Raw genomic sequence first — 18,942 nt, 5'->3', positions numbered from 1 at the left:
GGTTTAGAGAGAAACACTGACAGACAGTGTGGGAGAGAGAGAGAGAAACACTGACAGACAGTGTGGGAGAGAGAGAGAGAGAGAGAGAAACACTGACAGACAGTGTGGGAGAGAGAGAGAGAGAGAGAGAAACACTGACAGACAGTGTGGGAGAGAGAGAGAGAGAGAAACACTGACAGACAGTGTGGGAGAGAGAGAGAGAGAGAGAGAGAGAAACACTGACAGACAGTGTGGGAGAGAGAGAGAGAGAGAGAGAGAGAAACACTGACAGACAGTGTGGGAGAGAGAGAGAGAGAGAGAGAAACACTGACAGACAGTGTGGGAGAGAGAGAGAGAGAAACACTGACAGACAGTGTGGGAGAGAGAGAGAGAGAGAAACACTGACAGACAGTGTGGGAGAGAGAGAGAGAGAGAGAGAGAGAAACACTGACAGACAGTGTGGGAGAGAGAGAGAGAGAGAGAGAGAGAAACACTGACAGACAGTGTGGGAGAGAGAGAGAGAGAGAAACACTGACAGACAGTGTGGGAGAGAGAGAGAGAGAGAGAGAGAGAGAAACACTGACAGACAGTGTGGGAGAGAGAGAGAGAGAAACACTGACAGACAGTGTGGGAGAGAGAGAGAGAGAGAAACACTGACAGACAGTGTGGGAGAGAGAGAGAGAGAAACACTGACAGACAGTGTGGGAGATAGAGAGAGAGAAACACTGACAGACAGTTTGGGAGAGAGAGAGAGAGAGAGAGAGAAACACTGACAGACAGTTTGGGAGAGAGAGAGAGAGAGAGAAACACTGACAGACAGTTTGGGAGAGAGAGAGAGAGAGAGAAACACTGACAGACAGTTTGGGAGAGAGAGAGAGAGAAACACTGACAGACAGTTTGGGAGAGAGAGAGAAACACTGACAGGCAGTGTGGGAGAGAGAGAGAAACACTGACAGACAGTTTGGGAGAGAGAGAGAAACACTGACAGACAGTGTGGGAGAGAGAAACACTGACATACAGTGTGGGAGAGAGGGGAGGAGAAACAGATGAGAGACAGTTTTAAACTGTGTTGGGTGGGGCAGTAGGGGGTAATGTTTCCTGTTGGACACAACAAAGTACATCTAATAAAAGGACACAGTCACACACTTTGCTTCTAAAAAACATTTAAAGCGCAGAAGCACACACCAGCACATATAGCACTCAACTAAAATACACATCAACCCAAACACATAACAGCCAGCCCGCTAGTGTGGCGTGTTATATCACGGTTGCCGTAGTTACCTGAGCTGGCGACCTCAAAGCCTGCTGGGATAGCAAGGGTTGTAGTGGGAACTCCTCCATTAGCCAGTTCTGCAGTGGCAACATCCCCCTCCACCACCTGACCCAGAGAGATTACATCAACAACACACAATATCCCTGATTCAACTGTTTTTACTGAGCGGCTTGGTACAGATGTAGGATCTTAATTTGACCTATATGGTCACAGCAATAGAATTCTGTAGCAACGCGTATTGAATGTTTAGTCCATAACATTGCGTGATCTGTGGTTAGCCTATTAGCTGGCCAAAAGTAGGCTACATGAAAAGTGCAATACTGTTAAAGGGGAAATTCGCAGTTGAAACAATAACAAAGTTTGTTTCGGTAAAAAGCTGGTGGATGGGGCTGGAGAAATGTAACCACTCTAAAATGCATAGACAGAGCTATGGATGCAAGGATTGACCATCCATTATGTCAAAATCATAGTTTTAACCATGGTTTGAGACTATACAGTGTTTGTTTACATTTGCTTTATTTACAAATATTGGAGTAAAACAAGGTTATATTTGTGGTTCTGATGGGGTATGACAGATGAACTAAGCTCATGAGGCATTTAGAAGTTATATTCTTCAAGAATCAATGGGTACATATCATTCATTTATAAGTCAAAAAATGTATGTAGCAACTGCTGATTGCCGCTTTAATATAACCATGTGTTAGTGTGGGTTTTCAGTGAATTTATGCAAATCACAGAGCTCATTTGCATTTCCTGCGGTGCAGGAAAATTCTCAGCAACAAGAGAGTGATCAAATTGAGACAGGAATTTCCGACACCAGTAGCTTGTGAAGTCAAACTTAATCTGGACTCTCTCCCTAAAACAGATCCACCCAATATAATCCAATACAACACAAAATAATCCCATAATTTCATCCTTTATTACTGCAAATCATCCGTTTTTTTAATCCCTTTGTATTTCTCACCAGTCTGGGGCTAGCAGAGATCAGGCTTCCTTTCTTCAGCAGCTCTGAGAGGAGAGGGGAGGGAGGCGGCGTGGACTTCTGACTATGGAGCCTCTTCTGTGGCGAGTCATCTACCAGAGACCCAAGGCTTCCCTCCTTAGGCAGCACCATTGGAGCATCCGATGATGGTGGAAACACAGCCACCCCCTGGGCCTACGTGGACAGATTGGGGGAGAAAAAAACCCATTCTCTTCTATTTAATAGACCACAACACTGCCACTGTATTCCTTCCAATACTGATAGAATTTTTCATAGACTGTCTTTGACCCATTTCGTGCATGCTGATGGAAGTGCAAGGCAGTGCTTGAATACAGAATACGCAAGTCACTTGTCATTTGCTACCAATACACACATCAACAACTGTTGAAGACAAAAAGCGAAACAAAATAACAAAGCAGGCGTATGATGACCAGTACTTGGGTCCTTCCCTTACCACAGTGGTGCCAGAGGTCTCCTCTGCCTGGGGCATGGCTGTGTCTGTTGGGGGCGTGGTGGTATCTGTCTGTGCCTCCATGCTCGTGGGACTGGCACCCAGAGGGGAGCGTACAGTGACACTGGGCACACGCTTGGGTGTGTTCTTAACCGCTTGGCGAGCTGAGATCAGAGAGGGTATGGGTTATTATCACTAGTAGTTCCTGAGCTTAATCATTGGTCCAATCAGTGGTGCACAAACATGTGGATTATTATTATTACTATTAGGCCAAAGCTTACCCTGATAGGCTGTATCTGTGGCCTTCCTCTTAAGATCTGCCTCATCCTCATCCTGCATCTTTTTCCTTCCAAACAAAACCATTTTAAAACACAATCTTCACTGCTAAATCTGGTACAGAAAGTACACTCTGAATCACAACGTAGTGTATACAACAAATAAACACAAAGACACTGGTGGACAGACAGACATGCAGACACAAACCGAGAGACAGACAGGTGGACAGACAGACCGGTTTCTTACTGTGATACTTCTGTCCACAACTCCTCCAACCGGGAGTCCAGATGTCCGGTCTGGATCAGATCCACCTCCTTCTTCAGCTTCCTGTCAGAGCAGGAAGTAGAGGTCACATTGTCATCTACAATGGCTTTGAACAGAAACATTGGCTATGCATTGAGAGCGATGGGTTTAATGTGTGAGAGTGGGAGTGTGCATGAGTGTGTGTGTGTGTAATGTGAGAGAGATAACAAGAGAGAGAGAGACAGAAAGACAGAGTGAGAGGTTGAATAGGTGTGTGAGCAAGAGTGCCCATGTGAACTGACCTGTATTTGTCCTGTGTGTCTCTCAGTAGTTTCTTCAGCTCCTCTATCCTCTCGGCAGTAAGTCTTCGAACGATCACATCCTCGATGGTCTCCACCACCTCACCCTTTTCCCCACGCTTACGCCTGAAACAGCCATGTACATTAGACACATGACTACACTATGTGGGAACTGCTCTGATGACAGCTGGAGTGCTGCCTACGCAATAGAATACTCCAATAAAGCGCATGTGTGTGTTTGTGTACTCACTTTGGAGCCTCTGTGGTCTCCAGCAGCTCAGAGTACTGAGAGGCACAGTGCTGTGGGGGTCAGAGACACAGACAGCAAGTTAGATACATTATAGATACATTTGTGTGTATGTGGACACCCCTTCAAATTAGTGGATTTGGCTATTTCAGCCACACCAGTTGCTGACAGGTGTATAAAATTGAGCACACAGCCATACAACCTCCATAGACAAACATTGGCAGTAGAATGGCCTTCCTGAAGAGCTCAGTGACTTTCAAAGTGGCACCGTCATTGGATGCCACCTTTCCAACAAGTCAGTTTGTCAAATTTCTGCCCTGCTAGAGCAGCCCCGAACAACTGTAAGTGCTGTTATTGTGAATTGGAAACATCTAGGAGCAACAACAGCTCAGCCGCAAAGTGGTAGGCCATACAAGCTCACAGAATGGGACTGCCGAGTGCTGAAGCGCGTAGTAAAAATAGTCTGTCCTCGGTTGCAAAACTCACTACTGAGTTCCAAACTGCATCTGGAAACAACGTCAGCACAAGAACTGTTTGTCGGGAGCTTCATGAAATGGGGTTCCATGGCCGACCAGCCGCACACAAGCCTAAGATCATCACGTGCAATGCCAAAGGTCGGCTGGGAGTGGTGTAAAGCTCGGCACCATTAGACTTTGGAGCAGTGGAAAAGCGTTCTCTGGAGTGATTAGTCATGCTTCACCATCTGGCAGTCCGACGGACGAATCTGGGTTTGGTGGACACCAGGAGAACACTACCTGCCGAATGCATAGTGCCAACTGTAAAGTTTGGTGGAGGAGGAATAGTGGTCTGGGGCTGTTTTTCATGGTTCGGGCTAGGCCCCTTAGTTTCAGTAAAGGGAAATCTTAACGCTACAGCATAAAATGACATTCTAGACGATTCTGTTTTAGCATGACAATTCCCTTGTGCACAAAGCGATGTCCATACAGAAATGGTTTCTCGAGATTGGTGTGGAAGAACTTGACTGGCCTGCACAGAGCCTTGACCTAAACTCCATCAAACACCTTTAGGATGAATTGTAACGGCGACTTCGAGACAGGCCTAATCGCCCAACATCAGCGCCTGACCTCACTAATGCTCATGGCTGAATGGAAGAACGTCCCCACAGCAATATTCTAACGTTTAGTGGAAAGCCTTCACAGAAGAGTGGAGGTTGTTATAGCAGCAAATGGGGGACCAACTCCATATTAATGCCCATGATTTGAGATGTTCGACAAGCAGGTGTCCACATACTTTTGGTCATGTGCTCATATATAGTAGCTGACCTTTTAACCTTGTTCATCATGACAGAGATTAATTGTTATGTCACAGCGTGTCTGTCTCATACCTTTTGAGAAAACCAGTCTGGAGGGCGGCCTTGCTCTGAGAAAGGTTTGATGGCTCTGCTGACAGACACCCTGAAAGGCAGGAGGACAATCAAGTAGTGTACACAAATGACCATGTAGAAAAGTTTACAATGCACACTAGAGAAAGATAAACATGTAGATGCAGACAGTGACAGACGGGAAAAAGTTTGTTTACCAGTTTTGGTCTCCGCTCCTCATAACAGAGGAGGCTAGGCATAGTTTCTCCCTCAATGACCACGGTTCCGTCGGGCCAACGGACAGCATCTTGTGTTCTACATAAAGACAGAGATAAGGAAATTATGAAGATTGGAAGAGGTAGGTTAGCAATAACCCATACATAGATGCTAACTAGCAAGGTACAAATCTGTCGTTCTGCCCCCGAACAAGGCAGTTAACCCACTGTTCCTAGGCCGTCATTGAAAATAAGAATTTGTTCTTTACTGACTTGCCTAGTTAAATAAAGGTAAAAAAAAGAGATATATATATTTGGCCTTGTGTTTTAGGTTACTGTCCTGCTGAAAGGGGAATTTTCCCCCCAGTGTTTATTGGAAAGCAGACTGAATAAATGTTTTCCTCTAGGATTTTGCATGTGCTTAGCTCTATTCAATTTATTATAATATATATTTTTTAAATGCTCCCTAGTTCTTGCTGATGACAAGCATACCCATAACATAATGCAGACACCACCATGCTTGAAAATATAAAGAGTGGTACTCAGTGGCGTGTTGTGTTAGATTTGCCCCAAACATAACGCTTTGTATTCAGGACATAAAATCAATTTCTTTGCCAAATTGTTGCAGTTTTTTTTAGTACCTTTTTGCAAACAGGATGCATGTTTTGGAATATTTTTATTCTGTAAAGGCTTCCTCCTTTTCACTCTGTCATTTAGGTTAGTATTGTGGATTAACTACATTGTTGTTGGTCCATCCTCAGTTTTATCCTATCACAGTCATTAAACTCTCTAAAGTCACAATTGGCCTCATGGTGAAATCCCTAAGCAGTTTCCTTCCTCTCCTACAACTAAGTTAGGAAGGACACCTGCATCTTTGTATTGATACACCAACCAAAGTGTAATTAAGGATGAGGTAGTCATTAAAAAAATCATGTTATAACATTATTATTGCACACAGAGTAAGTCCATGTGACTTGTTAAGCAAATTATTACTCCTGAACTTTAGGCTTGCCATAACAAAGAGGTCGAATACTTGTTGACCGAAGACATTTCAGCTTTTCATTTTTTATTAATAAAAATTATTTATTTTTAAACATAATTCCACTTTGACAATATTGGATATTATTTGTAAACCGGTGACCCAAAATCTAAATTTAACAATCAAACAGGCAAAGCGTCAATACAGGACTAAGACTGAATCGTACTATACTGGCTCTGACGCTCGTTGGATGTGGCAGGGCTGGCAAACTATTACAGACTACAGAGGGAGAGGGAAGCACAGCCACGAGCTGCCCAGTGACACGAACCTACCAGACGAGCTAAATTATTTCTATGCAAGTAACACTGAAACATGCATGAGAGCAGCAGCTGTTCCGGACGACTGTGTGATCACGCTCTCCGTAGCCGATGTGAGTAAGACCTTTAAACAGGTCAACATTAACAAGGCTGCAGGGCCAGGCGGATTACCAGGACGTGTACTCCGAGCATGCGCTGACCAACTGGCAAGTGTCTTCACTGACATTTTCAACCTGTCCCTGACTGAGTCTGTAATACCAACATGTTTCAAGCAGACCACCATAGTCCCTGTGCCCAAGAACACTAAGGTAACCTGCCTTAATCACTACAGACCCGTAGCACTCACATCTGTAGCCATGAAGTGCTTTGAAAGGCTGGTCATGGCTCACGTCAACAGCATTATCCCAGAAACCCTAGACCCACTCCAATTTGCATACCGCCACAACAGATCCACAGATGATGCAATCTCTATTGCACTCAACACTGCCCTTTCCCAACTGGACAAAAATAACACCTATGTGAGAATGCCATTGACTACAGCTAAGCGTTCAACACCATAGTGCCCTCAAAGTTCATCACTACGTTAAAGACCCTGGGACTAAATACCTCCCTCTGCAACTGGATCGTAAGGGTAGGGACAACACATCCACCACGCTGATCCTCAGCATGGGGCCCGTCGGGTGCATGCTCAGTCCCCTCCTGTACTCCCTGTTCACTCTTGACTACATGACCAGGCACGACTCCAACACCATCATCAAGTTTGCTGATGACTACAGTGGTTGGCCTGACCACCGACAACGATGAGACAGCTCATAGGGAGGAGGTCAGAGACCTGGCCATGTGGTGCCAGGACAACAACCTCTCCCGCAACGTGCTCAAGACAAAGGAGATGATTGTGGACTACAGGAAAAGGAGGACCGAGCATTCCCCCATTCTCATCGACGGGCTGTAGCGGAATAGGTTGAGAGCTTCAAGTTCTGTCCACATTACCAACGAACTATCATGGTTCAAACACACTAAGACAGTCGTGAAGAGGACACGACAAAGCCTATAACCCCTGAGGAGACTGAAAAGATTTGGAATTGGTCCTCAAAAGGTTCTACAACTGCACCATCGAGAGCATCCTGACTGGTTGCATCACTGCCTGGTGTGGCAACTGCTCAGCCTTCGACTGCAAGGCACTACAGATGGTAGTGCATGCGGCCCAGTACATCACTGGGGCCAAGCTTCCTACCATCCAGGACCTCTATACCAGGCAGCGTCAGAGGAAGGCCCTAAAAATTGTCAAAGACTCCAGCCCCCCTAGTCATAAACCGCATGGCAAGCGGTACCGGAGCGCCAAGTCGAGGTCCAAAAGGCTTCTTAACAGCTTCTACCGCCAAGCCATAAGACTCCTGAACAGCTAATCAAAGGGCTACCCAGACCCCTCTTTTACGCTGCTGCTACTCTGTTTATAATCCATGCATAGTCACTTTAACTCTACCTACATGTACATATTACCTCAATTACCTTGACTAACCAGTGCCCCCGCACATTGACTCTACTCGTATCTCCTGTATATAGCCTCACTACTGTTATTTTACTACTGCTGTTTAATCAATTTGTTACTTTTTTCTATTTTTTACTGAACACATTTTTTTTTTTTCTTCACTTCTTAAAGCATTGTTGGTTAAGGGCTTGTAAGTAAGCATTTCACTGTAAGATCTTTACAAATACTGTTGTATCAGGCGCATGTGACAAACAACATTTTATTTGAATCCTTTTTAAATTCAGGCTTTCACACAACAATGTGGAAAAAGTCAAGGGGGTGTGAATACTTTCTGATGGCACTGTATGTTCTATCAGTTGGTAAAATAAAAATTCCCCTATGATTTAACTTTAAGTGGTTCGGAGATCGTGTCGCATCATAATCTTCGTCCCTGGAGATATATATATATTTTTTTAAATATACCTGTGCTAATTACCTATCTGCGTCTACAAACACCTGTGTGTAAACGGAAGACGGACGCCACAAACGTCTTGTCGACTGCAACTGTGCTAAAACAGTAAGTGTGTATTTGTGAAATTATTTCGATGTGATATGAAAGTAGAGGGATTCATGTTTCTAGAACTGTACCGCAATTGAGAATCGATTCATGTTAATGTGCAGACCCGAGCGTACTGGCTCTTAACAAAACTTCCCCTTACAGAAGACTCCTTCGTCCAATGACTCATTACTGAGAGTCATGATCAAGAGCTACGCCTAACCCTAAGTCCAGGTTGGACGTTTAGATGGAGTATTTGGCTGCCAGAGCCAATTTGCCTCTAAATAGAACATGTAAGGTCCTTGGACTACAAGGAGTAACATTATGCTCATTTAGTCTATTATTAGGCTATCTTAGATTTGACCAGGGATGCAAACTGCTGAGGGCCCAAAAAGGTTACACTTTTTTTTGTGGTTAATGTGAACCTAACTCAGAGCTAAAAAATGTAAAGAAAGCAATCCAATATTATTTGTTGCCTAGACTTTACTGCAAATGACACTCAAGTCTTGAGAAAAAAACAATACACTAATATTGCAGTTAGCCATGACAACCTTCATAATAGAACACTTGTGACCCCACACATAAATATTGCACTTGGGAAAAAACATCTTAAAGTAGAAATAGAATTAAACAAACTGGCATTCTATATTTGCTCTATTATAGTGGCCATTATAGACACAAATCAAGTGCACAAGGCTACACGTGTGCAAAAATCCCCCTTTAGTAAAACTAAGTATAATCCACCCTCATTCTTACACACATGTGTTACTGTCAAATTCAACACAACAAAATCAATATATTTGGGCTACACTGCACATTACTACATTGGACACTTTCTGTCTGTGGACATGTGTTCTACAATGTGCCAGCAAAAGTGAGAAAGAGGGAAAGTTTGTGGTGTTCCTTTCACCTCTATAGTGGCATCCAGTTTAAGCCAGGCCCAGCTCCAACTACACTTCATCCCTGAATCCACTTGTTTAACAAGCAATGCCTAATTTTCACCTAATTCTCTCAATCTGAAAATTAATCACATACTGCAAAGGGAGATAGTGGTTTGTTAACGTTTCACTCAGATTGCCAGGGTCCAGTAAGCAACTAACGCGTTATAACTTGAGGAATGGCAAGGAGTCGTATACCAGTTAACACTATAGCGAATTGGTTAGGTTACTAATGTTAGCTCATCTGATGTTGTAAAGTTAGCTAGCTAACGTTAGCTGTCCGACTATTAGCAAGTACATTTTCACACCATAAACTAAATTATTTGATCAGATAAATTGGATAATGTTGCTCAACATTTTTATGGCTAGCTAATGGAGAATTCGATCCAGCTAGCAAGATACAACGCTAATACTTGTTCCACCACACTTTCTCCCTCACCTCAAACTTTATAAATGCCAGTAGTTTTTCAGTTACAGCTAATGAAGTACGCTTCATCACTTTCTCCGTAGTCAAGCTTAACGTTACCGCTTCGTTATCGTTCAGGGGACGAGCTGCTGTAACTGGCAAGCTGCCTTTCCAGAGCGCGCGCGGATGCTGTAACTAGTAACTGGTTGTCTCTTCTTTCTTCAGTCACGTGCTGCGCTGCATTCTGTTGTTGTGTGAACGATTGTCTGAGCCTTGGATACAGCCAGTATTGCTACAAACGCGCATCACTCGTTCAATTACAGCCAGTAGTGATCCAACCCCCCCCCCCCAAAAAAAAAGTTTCTCACCGGATCTACACGAATTACGTAAGTCACCTATTTTAGATTCAAAACGGTGAATTTCGCCGAAATGTGACTAGTTTGCATCCCTGGATTTGACAAGTTGCTGCGCACGGGGAACCATCACCCTAGATTTGAGCTCTGACCTAACTAGTTAGCTAAACAGCAAGCTACAATCTTGTTAATGCAAAGAAAGGTTCAATCTAGCTAACTAGAAAAGCACAACAGTACCACTTAGCTAGCTAGGTAATCTAACTCAGTACTTGTTTTTGTTGTTTATCATATTCGGCTAGGAAGGTACGCGCTCAGTAGCTAGGAACACATTGTTAGCTAGCAATTTAGCTAGCTAGCGTGCCCGGCGCTAACAAAACCAAGGAAGGCTAACTAGACGAATACAATGTATAAAGCCAGCTAGCTACGAACATATTGTACATTACATTTGAAATGTATGTGTACGTTGTAGCTACATTTGCAAGCTAGCAAACAATAACAATTAATACTCACTCCCGACTCCACTCGACATTTTTTTCTTTGTCGACAGGGCCTCGCCACTAAACTTCCGCCGGAATCATTTCAATGTAGCACAGGCGCTGACGATGACATAACAAGAAATCACATACCCGCTCATATATAATAGGGGGATTAGCTCAAATGGTAGAGCGCTCGCTTAGCATGCGAGAGGTAGCGGGATCGATGCCCGCATCCTCCATTCTTTGAATTACATGTGAAAAAAATTGCTTTCTGAGGTAGTATGATCACTTTTCTTTGCTTCTGTGTTATGTTAGAAATGGATGTTGCTGCAGTTGTATTTTTGTAACTTTTGCAGTGTTGGAAAAAGTACTAAATTGTCAAACTTGAGTAAAAGTAAAGATACCCTAATAGAAAATGACTCAAGTAAAATACTACTTGAGTAAAAGTCTAAAAGTATTTGGCTTGAAATATACTTAAGTATTAAAAGTACATGGAATTGCTAAAAATGTACTTAAGTATCAAAAGTGAAAATCAAAGTATACGCTACTTTACACCACTGAACTTTTGTGACCTTTTTCGCCCATCATGTCCAAATCATCCTAAAGTACAGTATGTAAAATAAATTGTGTTAACAGTTTTACATTTAGAATGAAAGTGTTTTTAGGTATGATGTAGTTTGTTGATTAAGACGACATGGAAGCATGTAAAATGTATGATTAAAAAAAATACAGCCGTTGTGTCGGGTTATGAGTAAAGTAGGACATTTATCATTGGAGTAACGGGAGTATCCTACGGATGTGTCCTACTCCGGGGCATGGTCACGTTAAGCCCTGCCTCACCGTGTGTATCTATAATGTGACTGCTGAAAGGATATTTGGTTTATCCGTACAGCTGCGATCTAGCTATTTGTTTGTGTGCTAAATTTGATATCTCATCAAAATGACAAGGGAAATACGGTGGCTGATAAGGAAAACACAACCACAATGTTATGGTGGCTCATTAGGAAGATGAAACGCATTTTAAAATTCATGACACTGAAACAAAGGGGTAAACAGCAAGTAGGCCTACACGTTTTTAAATTCCGATATGATATCGATATATATAAAAAAAAAAAAATGAAACGGATATCGATATGGACTTTCCATATTGGTGGCCATCATTACTCATGAATCATGATCAGATCAGCTCACCTATAGGAATAATCACAGCAATGAGCTCCCGTGTGGCACAGTGGTCTAAGGCACTGCATTTCAGTGAAAGAGGTGTCACTGCGGTCACTGGTTTGAATCCAAGCTGTGTCACATCTGGCTGTGATTGGGAGTCCCATAGGGCGGCGCACAATTAGCACAGCGTTGTCCGGGTTAGGCCGTCATTGTAAATAATAATTTGTCCTTAACTGACTTGCCAGGTTAAATACATTTTTTAAATGACCTCAATGGGCACTGCGACTGCTTTAATATGGTTGACATTGGGTCTGCTTTTCTGTACAAGTCACCACTTGTCCATCAGATCTTCTCAAAGAGATCTGATTATATGAGATCTTGTTACATTATGAGTATTTTGGTGGTACATAAACACTTTACGAATGCTACATTGCTTATAGCCACAGACTATTCACAAGAGAGACCGACTCAATTGGATAGGTGATACAGTCCTTGTATTAAATCATAAATCAGCCTATGTCACAGAATGGTAGATGCTAGCTGGGACCCTTAAGACGACCCTACCCTAAACCCTGACCCTAACCTTAACCCCTACCCTTATTTTAACCATAACCCTTACCCAGTGGCGATTTTAGCACGTAAATCTTGGTGTGGCAAACAATTTTTTTTAGATGCATGCCAGCTAAGCCACTAGACAACACAACAACGACAAGCAGTGCCCAGAAACTGTTAGGGCCTAAATAAAGCTGTCCCAAAAGCAGAGCTTTCTTTCCAGCACAATGGAGTGAATCCTTACCACTGCTACACCTGGCTATCAGCGGAGCCTTGTCTGGCAGCGAAACAGTTCATTCAGCCTCATTTACTGCCTTTAAAAAAAAACATAGCTGATATGGCTGACTTGCTTAAACAAATGTGGTTTCTACTGACAATCGATGTACAAACTATGGCATAAGGAAATGATGAGCGGATAAGAGGCATTCCGTAATTTCGATTACGACATTAATGAACGAACTAAGATGAACGTAGTCAATATAACTATGTGTTCAGCACTTTTGAAATGTACAGCGACAGAATTCAGAACATTGTCCCTCTTACAGTATTTTCCCTGTACACCAAGTCAGAACTGTACAATAAATAAAGGGGGCATATAAGCAGACAATGAAAGCTCTTACAATATTTGATGATGACATTTCTCGAAAATAGGTTATAGGCTACATGTGCACCACCGACTCAGAACAGTAATGTTAGGCGAAATTAAGAGGTGAAAATAGACAAAATTATTAGGGTGAGGCACATGGGCTACTAGCCACCTATTACACAAGATATGCTTAGTATTACTTTCTTAGCTACAGTATACATATCTCCCTGGCATATTACACCATCAGCAGCAGCATATAAGACATTTTTGGACTCACCTTGTTGTGATGTGCTCACTTGAACAGGAAGGTGGCGCAGCGGTCCTTTGTGGGCACATTTTGTCATCAAAGAAAGACAAAGAGGCCGGATTTACAATTCCTAGTTGGATGACCATTCAAAACGTATTTTCCCAGTCTGAGCTCGTTTATTCCCAACTTCCCAGTTGCAATGCTTGCAGTTAGCCACTGTCATCAATTCCTTCCAAACCACTCATTGTTGAATTTGCGATTTCCAACTTACTGTGTAATATTTATGTCCAATGGCCGATGAGCACCGATACGTTTTATCTAGAATTTCTCTTCATTATTTATGTTCATATGACAAGGATTAAAAAGGATTTGCCAGTAGATTGTCTACTTGATTCATGATGATGACTGCAAGCTAAGATTTTGAAAGTAATATGTTGATATGATCAGTCCAACCAAAGCTACTGTACATACAACGTGATTTGGCGTCATTTTATCTGTAGCCAATCACGGTGCAATGCTCCTATTTTCTGCTGACTTGTCCCACCACCACAGAAAGCACTGAGCTAGGCTTAAACACCTGCATTTTGGAGCTGCCTTACTCAAGAAAACAAAAAAGAGACTATGTTTGTATGTGGCTTTTTTAACTCAATGATATATATATATTTTTACATTGTTAGCAAACTGATATGTGACTTGTATTAATGCCAAAATACATGCAAAACAGGCAAGCCTCCCCACCAAAACATATTTGTATATATTTTTCTTTGCTAAAAATGTGGGGCCACTGCCCTTATCCAACCCTAACCGTTTTTAAACTTCAATGGGATGACTTCAGAGTTTAACGTCCCAAGGATCCTTTTTAGACTTTTCTGTCACATTTTTACCTGTAGGTACTGTACATGGTTTCCTGCTGATCTTGCTCTGCTGAAGTGCAATAGCAGACTCTAGTGGTTAGATGCTATCATGGCATTTTGATATAATATGACTTGGTGCCATCAGTAGCAATTATTTGATTGGTTCTTATGACTCCAGTTAGCCACCCCTATGAATATGACAGCTTAAAGCAAGTGTTATAATGCATCATAAGTGTATCAAAAGGCATCTCAAATGCAGTTATGAAGCATGATGTGTGTGTGTGCTTCGTAGAAAGTATCAGCACATCTTTTCTCTACTAATCTTTATTAAAAAGTTAAATCAACTCAGTAAAAATTCACAGTTTGGATTGTTTTATCTATATCAACAGATATAATTTTCAGGACTCATTCAATCTTATCATAGCAAAGTGACGTGAGCTCATGGCAGCCATAAAAGTAGAACAACACATTTATGCAATAAGAAACGGTTTCCCAGACCCAGATTTAAGCCAAATCCTGGACAAACAATAATTATCAATGGAATATGGTCATTGAAAGTGCATTATAGTCCAGGAATAGGCTTAATACCAGGCATACGAATGTTAAACATAATGCCTTTTGCTACCACACACACACACATACACTGCATACCTTATATTGTAACATTGGCCTCATTCCAGGCTGATTACATTGCAGTCATTGCATTGCATCAGCTACTGTTTAACTACTGTACTAGCATCAGACACAGGGTCGCTATGAAATTCATATCCAGGCGTTGTGAGATCTGGCAGATGTCTGGAATGTAGTAGGCCTGGAGCGAGTCCAATGTTTGTGACAGTTGATAAACATAACAACATTAATTAAATCTGGTCAGATCAGAAACACTCATAGCATACATAACAGACAGTGTATATAAAACTGAACAGCCCTGATATCCCACATTTCACTCTAATCTGGGACAGGGCGCTATGATTGGCTGATTGTCTGATTAACAACATAATGTCAGAGTAGTGTGTTCCAAGCCCCTGCTATACACATTGGGAGACCCTGCTGGCTGCAGCTTCTCTACACTGGGGGATGTTCCAGAAAGTTGGATCAATGACTTAGCCGGCCTACTGTTCAAAATTGTAATCAACAAGTAAATAAAGAGTTATATGTGGCTGTTTATCAAAGGTATCTACCCCACTGGTCTAAGGCACTGGTCTAATCTTCATAGAGACAGCTTTCAGAGAATAATGATAACCTTTCCAGTGATTCCAATTGACACTTGTAGCGGTATGTTTGGTGGTTCCCCATAGTTACTCTCCATTGATGTTAGCGTAGTGACAAGAACCATACCAAAATGTCCCATAGTAAGTAGCTGCACAGTTGTCAGACCAAGTGTCCTGGTCTTTGTCGAAGGTGCTGAACATCAACCCGCTATGATAGGCCAGTGAGTCACCTTGGAAACAGAAAAAATTGTCTATTTAGAGTGTTTGCATTTTCTAAAAACTCTACAAATGCGACCCAACTTACCATAGCTAAGCCATATAATTACCTCACTATAGACCTACCTCACTATAGACCTACCTATCTAAAACAGTCACTATTACTACTGCAATGTACTGTTACTACTACTACTTCTGGGCTGCTTACTACTACTACTACTACTACTACTACTAGGCTACAGTTACAACATGCACCACTACTGCAGTCACAACTTCTACAGTTATCCCACTACAGGCCCACTACTATTTCCAACACAGTCACTACTACTATGACATTCCCCTACATTTTCCAACACTGGCCTCTAACAATTTAAACTTCCATACATTTCCACTAGCATACAAAATACTTATAGGAAATGTCACCACTTTTCAACCTCATATTCATCATTTCCAGCACCACTCCAACACCAACATTTGTAAAAAAAATCCAAATAAATAAAAAGGGCGGATGCACACCAGATGATGTCAAAAGTGTTTCTGGATGAGATGATCAACATCATGTGATTTTTAACCAACTCTGAGCAGGCAAGGTTAGTAAAGTAACATTTTCCTGGTGAAAATCACATGATACACACCAGATGATGTTAAAGGTTTTTCCAATGACGTAATCAGAAACATAGCCTATCTTCCTCTATCCTTTTGACTACAACACATAGTAAAGTGCTGTTTTCACACTTTGATGATGGGGTGGTGCTGGAGATGATGAATGTGAAGTTGACAAGTTGACAATTTAAGGATGAGTGACAACTGAAGCAAGCACACATATTTTTTCAGGAAAATTACCCATTAAAGTGCTCTGACGTTTATAGGACAAAAACACAGCATTTGTTCTCAGACAGCTGTGAAGCCAGAGCACATTGTGTGAATAACTTGTGTTCATCTTTGAAAATGGTATCACCGACAAGGCAAAAACAACAAATGTTGTCTCTCACTCACCTGCTCCTCTGTTGGTGAATCCAGTGACATGTAGTTTGTATCCGTCTGCCTCAGAGTCCAAAAAGAAGGAAGAGTACATGGCAAACACACTGTTTCCTTCAAAGTCCTCCATGTCTACCCTCAGCTCATACTTCCTCCTCTTAGTGAGAAGGTGGATGTTCTCCAGTCCTGAAGAGACAACGCTAGATCAGATTGCAGATTACAGTATACAAAGTTATCATTTGTATACTCTACTTGTTTCATCTTATTTTGGGCGATTATTTTCTTATTTTTTGCTAAAGTAAATTCTCACCTAGCCAGTATTCTCCCTCTGGGTTTCCAAAACCAACTTTGTACTGGTTCCAGGGTCTGTAGAAGTTCAGAGATCCATCTATCCTCTGGATTACTTGAGTGACAGACAGACAGACAGACAGACAGAGATGTTTAGCAACTGTTCACATGGTCTGTAAGGATAGAAATGTTAATAAGAGCCCAACATAGTACTATGATACTCACAGTCCACTTGCCTCCATCCGTGTTCATGTCACAGTACACCTGAACAGGTGTCAAAAAGGGGTAGATGGGGTAGACGCCACTTGCTTGCGAGATGTTGTAGACTTCATTACAGTCTGCATCCAGGTTGATATCACATCGAGGGGCAGAGTGGACTGCTACAACAGCCAGAAGTAACACTGCCAACATTGTGAGCCTTAGAGAGGAGAGAGAGAGAGAGAGAGACAGAGAGAGAGAAGAAATAGAGAAAGTAAGAGACACAGAGAGAGATAGGTGGTTTCAAACAAAACCTCTACCTTTCAATTTAATTCACACATAACATTTTCAAGAAAATACCATTATTTGATTTAAGTCAGTCTCGCCATCATTATAGTTCAAAGATTTTCAGCCTCAAGTTCAAACCTTAAACAGAAATATTGAATTCGATAGTTAGAAAAAACAGTTAGTTGAATTCTAGCGACTGAATTTTAAAATATGTAGTCCAACCCTAAAGTGTCCCTGTCCTACCCAGCTGACTAAGCATCAGTGTCCACTGTTTCTGTTCTAGCGCTCTCTAAGCTATAGGAAGACTTTTATACAGCCATATATGAATATTAATTGACATATTAACATAAACGTGATGGAGAGGTAGAACTCAACACTAGAGGATTCAAACAGGTCACGTGAAGTTACACAGGTTGCACAAATCACAGTGTAACAGCAATCCAGTTCTAAATTGTATCTTTCTGTGAAGAAATGTTGTTGTTGTTGGTGACTGAAAGGTCAGAAGAAGAATACTTTTATGGTCGATTGTCATTTTCAGATCATGAACATTCATCTTTTATTGCCACCAGCAGGTCACTGACTACTGGCTTACAGATAGACGGTTGAATGTTGGTGGTAGCCTCGCAAAGCCACCTGATCCCGCAAGCTTACATTAAACCCTTTTACGCAGCGTGAATCAGTCTGGTATTTATGAGGCTATGTTGGTGGTAGCACTTCAATGCTTTTAGACCAATACTGTTTTCAGGAGCTACTCGTTAATTCCCTTTCTGTTTTTAATGCTGTGCACCCTAGCCATGATGTAAATATGTCTGTTCCTATTTCTGTAAACGAGTAAAAACAAACAAAAAAAAAAATCTGCTTTGTCTGTAGTGTCATTGCTCCCTCTTGGTCAAGTCATTATTGTAAAAGAGAATGTGTTCTCAATGACTTACCTGCAGGTTAAATAAAGAGGCAACACTCTTTAGTGGGTCCCATACACACTCACGTTGTACAATGGATTTGACACAATGGTTGTGATACAACAGATATTTGTGTGATAAAACGGAGAGTTGGTCTGCACAAAAATGATTACAGAACAATTGTGCAGTTTCACCACAATGCTTGTGTAATATTTGTTGTTGCCAAAAACTCATCCAATCTGGGTTCACCCCTCAATCAAGATCGCTTGTCAGGGGCCTCATTTACGTGTACGATCATTTCTTAAACTATGATAATAAAATCTGGTTTATATAACATCTACACCCATTAATTAAATTGTGTTAATCACAAATATGCATGTTTCATTCATAAATCACACAATTTCATGCAAAATCTACTTAAATTACATAGTTGTAAAATGTTGGTATGCACATATTTTATCGTAAATGGTATACGACAAAATTACAGTGTTGGACTTGACATGAAAATAAGGTCCCTGGTCACAAGCACCTGGTGTGTGTCAATCCCCTGTTTTTGCAGCAGAGAATCTAAATCTGGTTCTTAAAATGTTTTCATCGATGAAACCTCTGATCTCAATACAGTTTTCTGTTCCCGAAGCTAGAATCTGTTACGAACACAGTGCACTAAGTTTTGTAGACGCGA

At 41.8% G+C, this 18,942-nt stretch overlaps 2 protein-coding genes and 1 non-coding gene across 5 annotated transcripts in view; 1 reads left to right on the top strand and 2 right to left on the bottom strand.

Annotated features, from left to right (window-relative positions):
• Window positions 1-10,919, bottom strand: part of LOC129858324 (bromodomain-containing protein 8-like) — a 49,536-nt gene extending 38,617 nt beyond the window's left edge. For 2 of the 3 annotated variants that reach the window (XM_055927476.1, XM_055927478.1), the window contains exons 1-10: window positions 10,814-10,919; window positions 5,290-5,386; window positions 5,096-5,165; window positions 3,754-3,803; window positions 3,507-3,629; window positions 3,208-3,288; window positions 2,967-3,031; window positions 2,689-2,849; window positions 2,217-2,408; window positions 1,261-1,357 (exon numbers count right to left, since the gene is read on the bottom strand). In XM_055927476.1, coding sequence (XP_055783451.1) covers window positions 1,261-1,357; window positions 2,217-2,408; window positions 2,689-2,849; window positions 2,967-3,031; window positions 3,208-3,288; window positions 3,507-3,629; window positions 3,754-3,803; window positions 5,096-5,165; window positions 5,290-5,386; window positions 10,814-10,832 — 955 coding nt within the window. In that variant the 5' untranslated portion in view covers window positions 10,833-10,919. Of the gene's footprint in view, window positions 1-1,260; window positions 1,358-2,216; window positions 2,409-2,688; window positions 2,850-2,966; window positions 3,032-3,207; window positions 3,289-3,506; window positions 3,630-3,753; window positions 3,804-5,095; window positions 5,166-5,289; window positions 5,387-9,983; window positions 10,625-10,813 lie in introns of those variants that run through there. The other variant, XM_055927477.1, reaches the window with a different exon arrangement.
• A 26-nt stretch (window positions 10,920-10,945) lies between these two features.
• Window positions 10,946-11,018, top strand: trnaa-agc (transfer RNA alanine (anticodon AGC)). The gene has a single exon. It is a non-coding gene; the product is annotated as a tRNA-Ala (tRNA).
• A 4,156-nt stretch (window positions 11,019-15,174) lies between these two features.
• Window positions 15,175-17,341, bottom strand: LOC129858329 (microfibril-associated glycoprotein 4-like). Its single transcript, XM_055927484.1, has 4 exons — window positions 17,097-17,341; window positions 16,898-16,990; window positions 16,606-16,773; window positions 15,175-15,623 (listed from the first exon to the last, which is right to left on the bottom strand). Exons 1-4 carry the CDS (start codon window positions 17,284-17,286, stop codon window positions 15,481-15,483), a joined length of 594 nt encoding a protein of 197 aa, XP_055783459.1. The 5' UTR covers window positions 17,287-17,341; the 3' UTR covers window positions 15,175-15,480.
• Window positions 17,342-18,942: the final 1,601 nt, after the last annotated feature.

Source organism: Salvelinus fontinalis, chromosome 6 (assembly GCF_029448725.1).
Source record: "Salvelinus fontinalis isolate EN_2023a chromosome 6, ASM2944872v1, whole genome shotgun sequence".
Classification (NCBI taxonomy): domain Eukaryota; kingdom Metazoa; phylum Chordata; class Actinopteri; order Salmoniformes; family Salmonidae; genus Salvelinus; species Salvelinus fontinalis.
This window is presented reverse-complemented; position numbering and strand designations above follow the sequence as displayed.

Bases quoted from the DNA above. Each gene is read 5' to 3' on its own strand.
- LOC129858329 (XM_055927484.1), bottom strand. From the start codon at position 17,286: ATGTTGGCAGTGTTACTTCTGGCTGTTGTAGCAGTCCACTCTGCCCCT. The intron at 16,774-16,897 runs GTGAGAATTTAC...TTGTCTCTTCAG, and splicing joins AGAGGGAGAATACTGGCTAG to GACTGGAGAACATCCACCTT. The intron at 15,624-16,605 runs GTGAGTGAGAGA...TCTGTTTCCAAG, and splicing joins ATTCACCAACAGAGGAGCAG to GTGACTCACTGGCCTATCAT.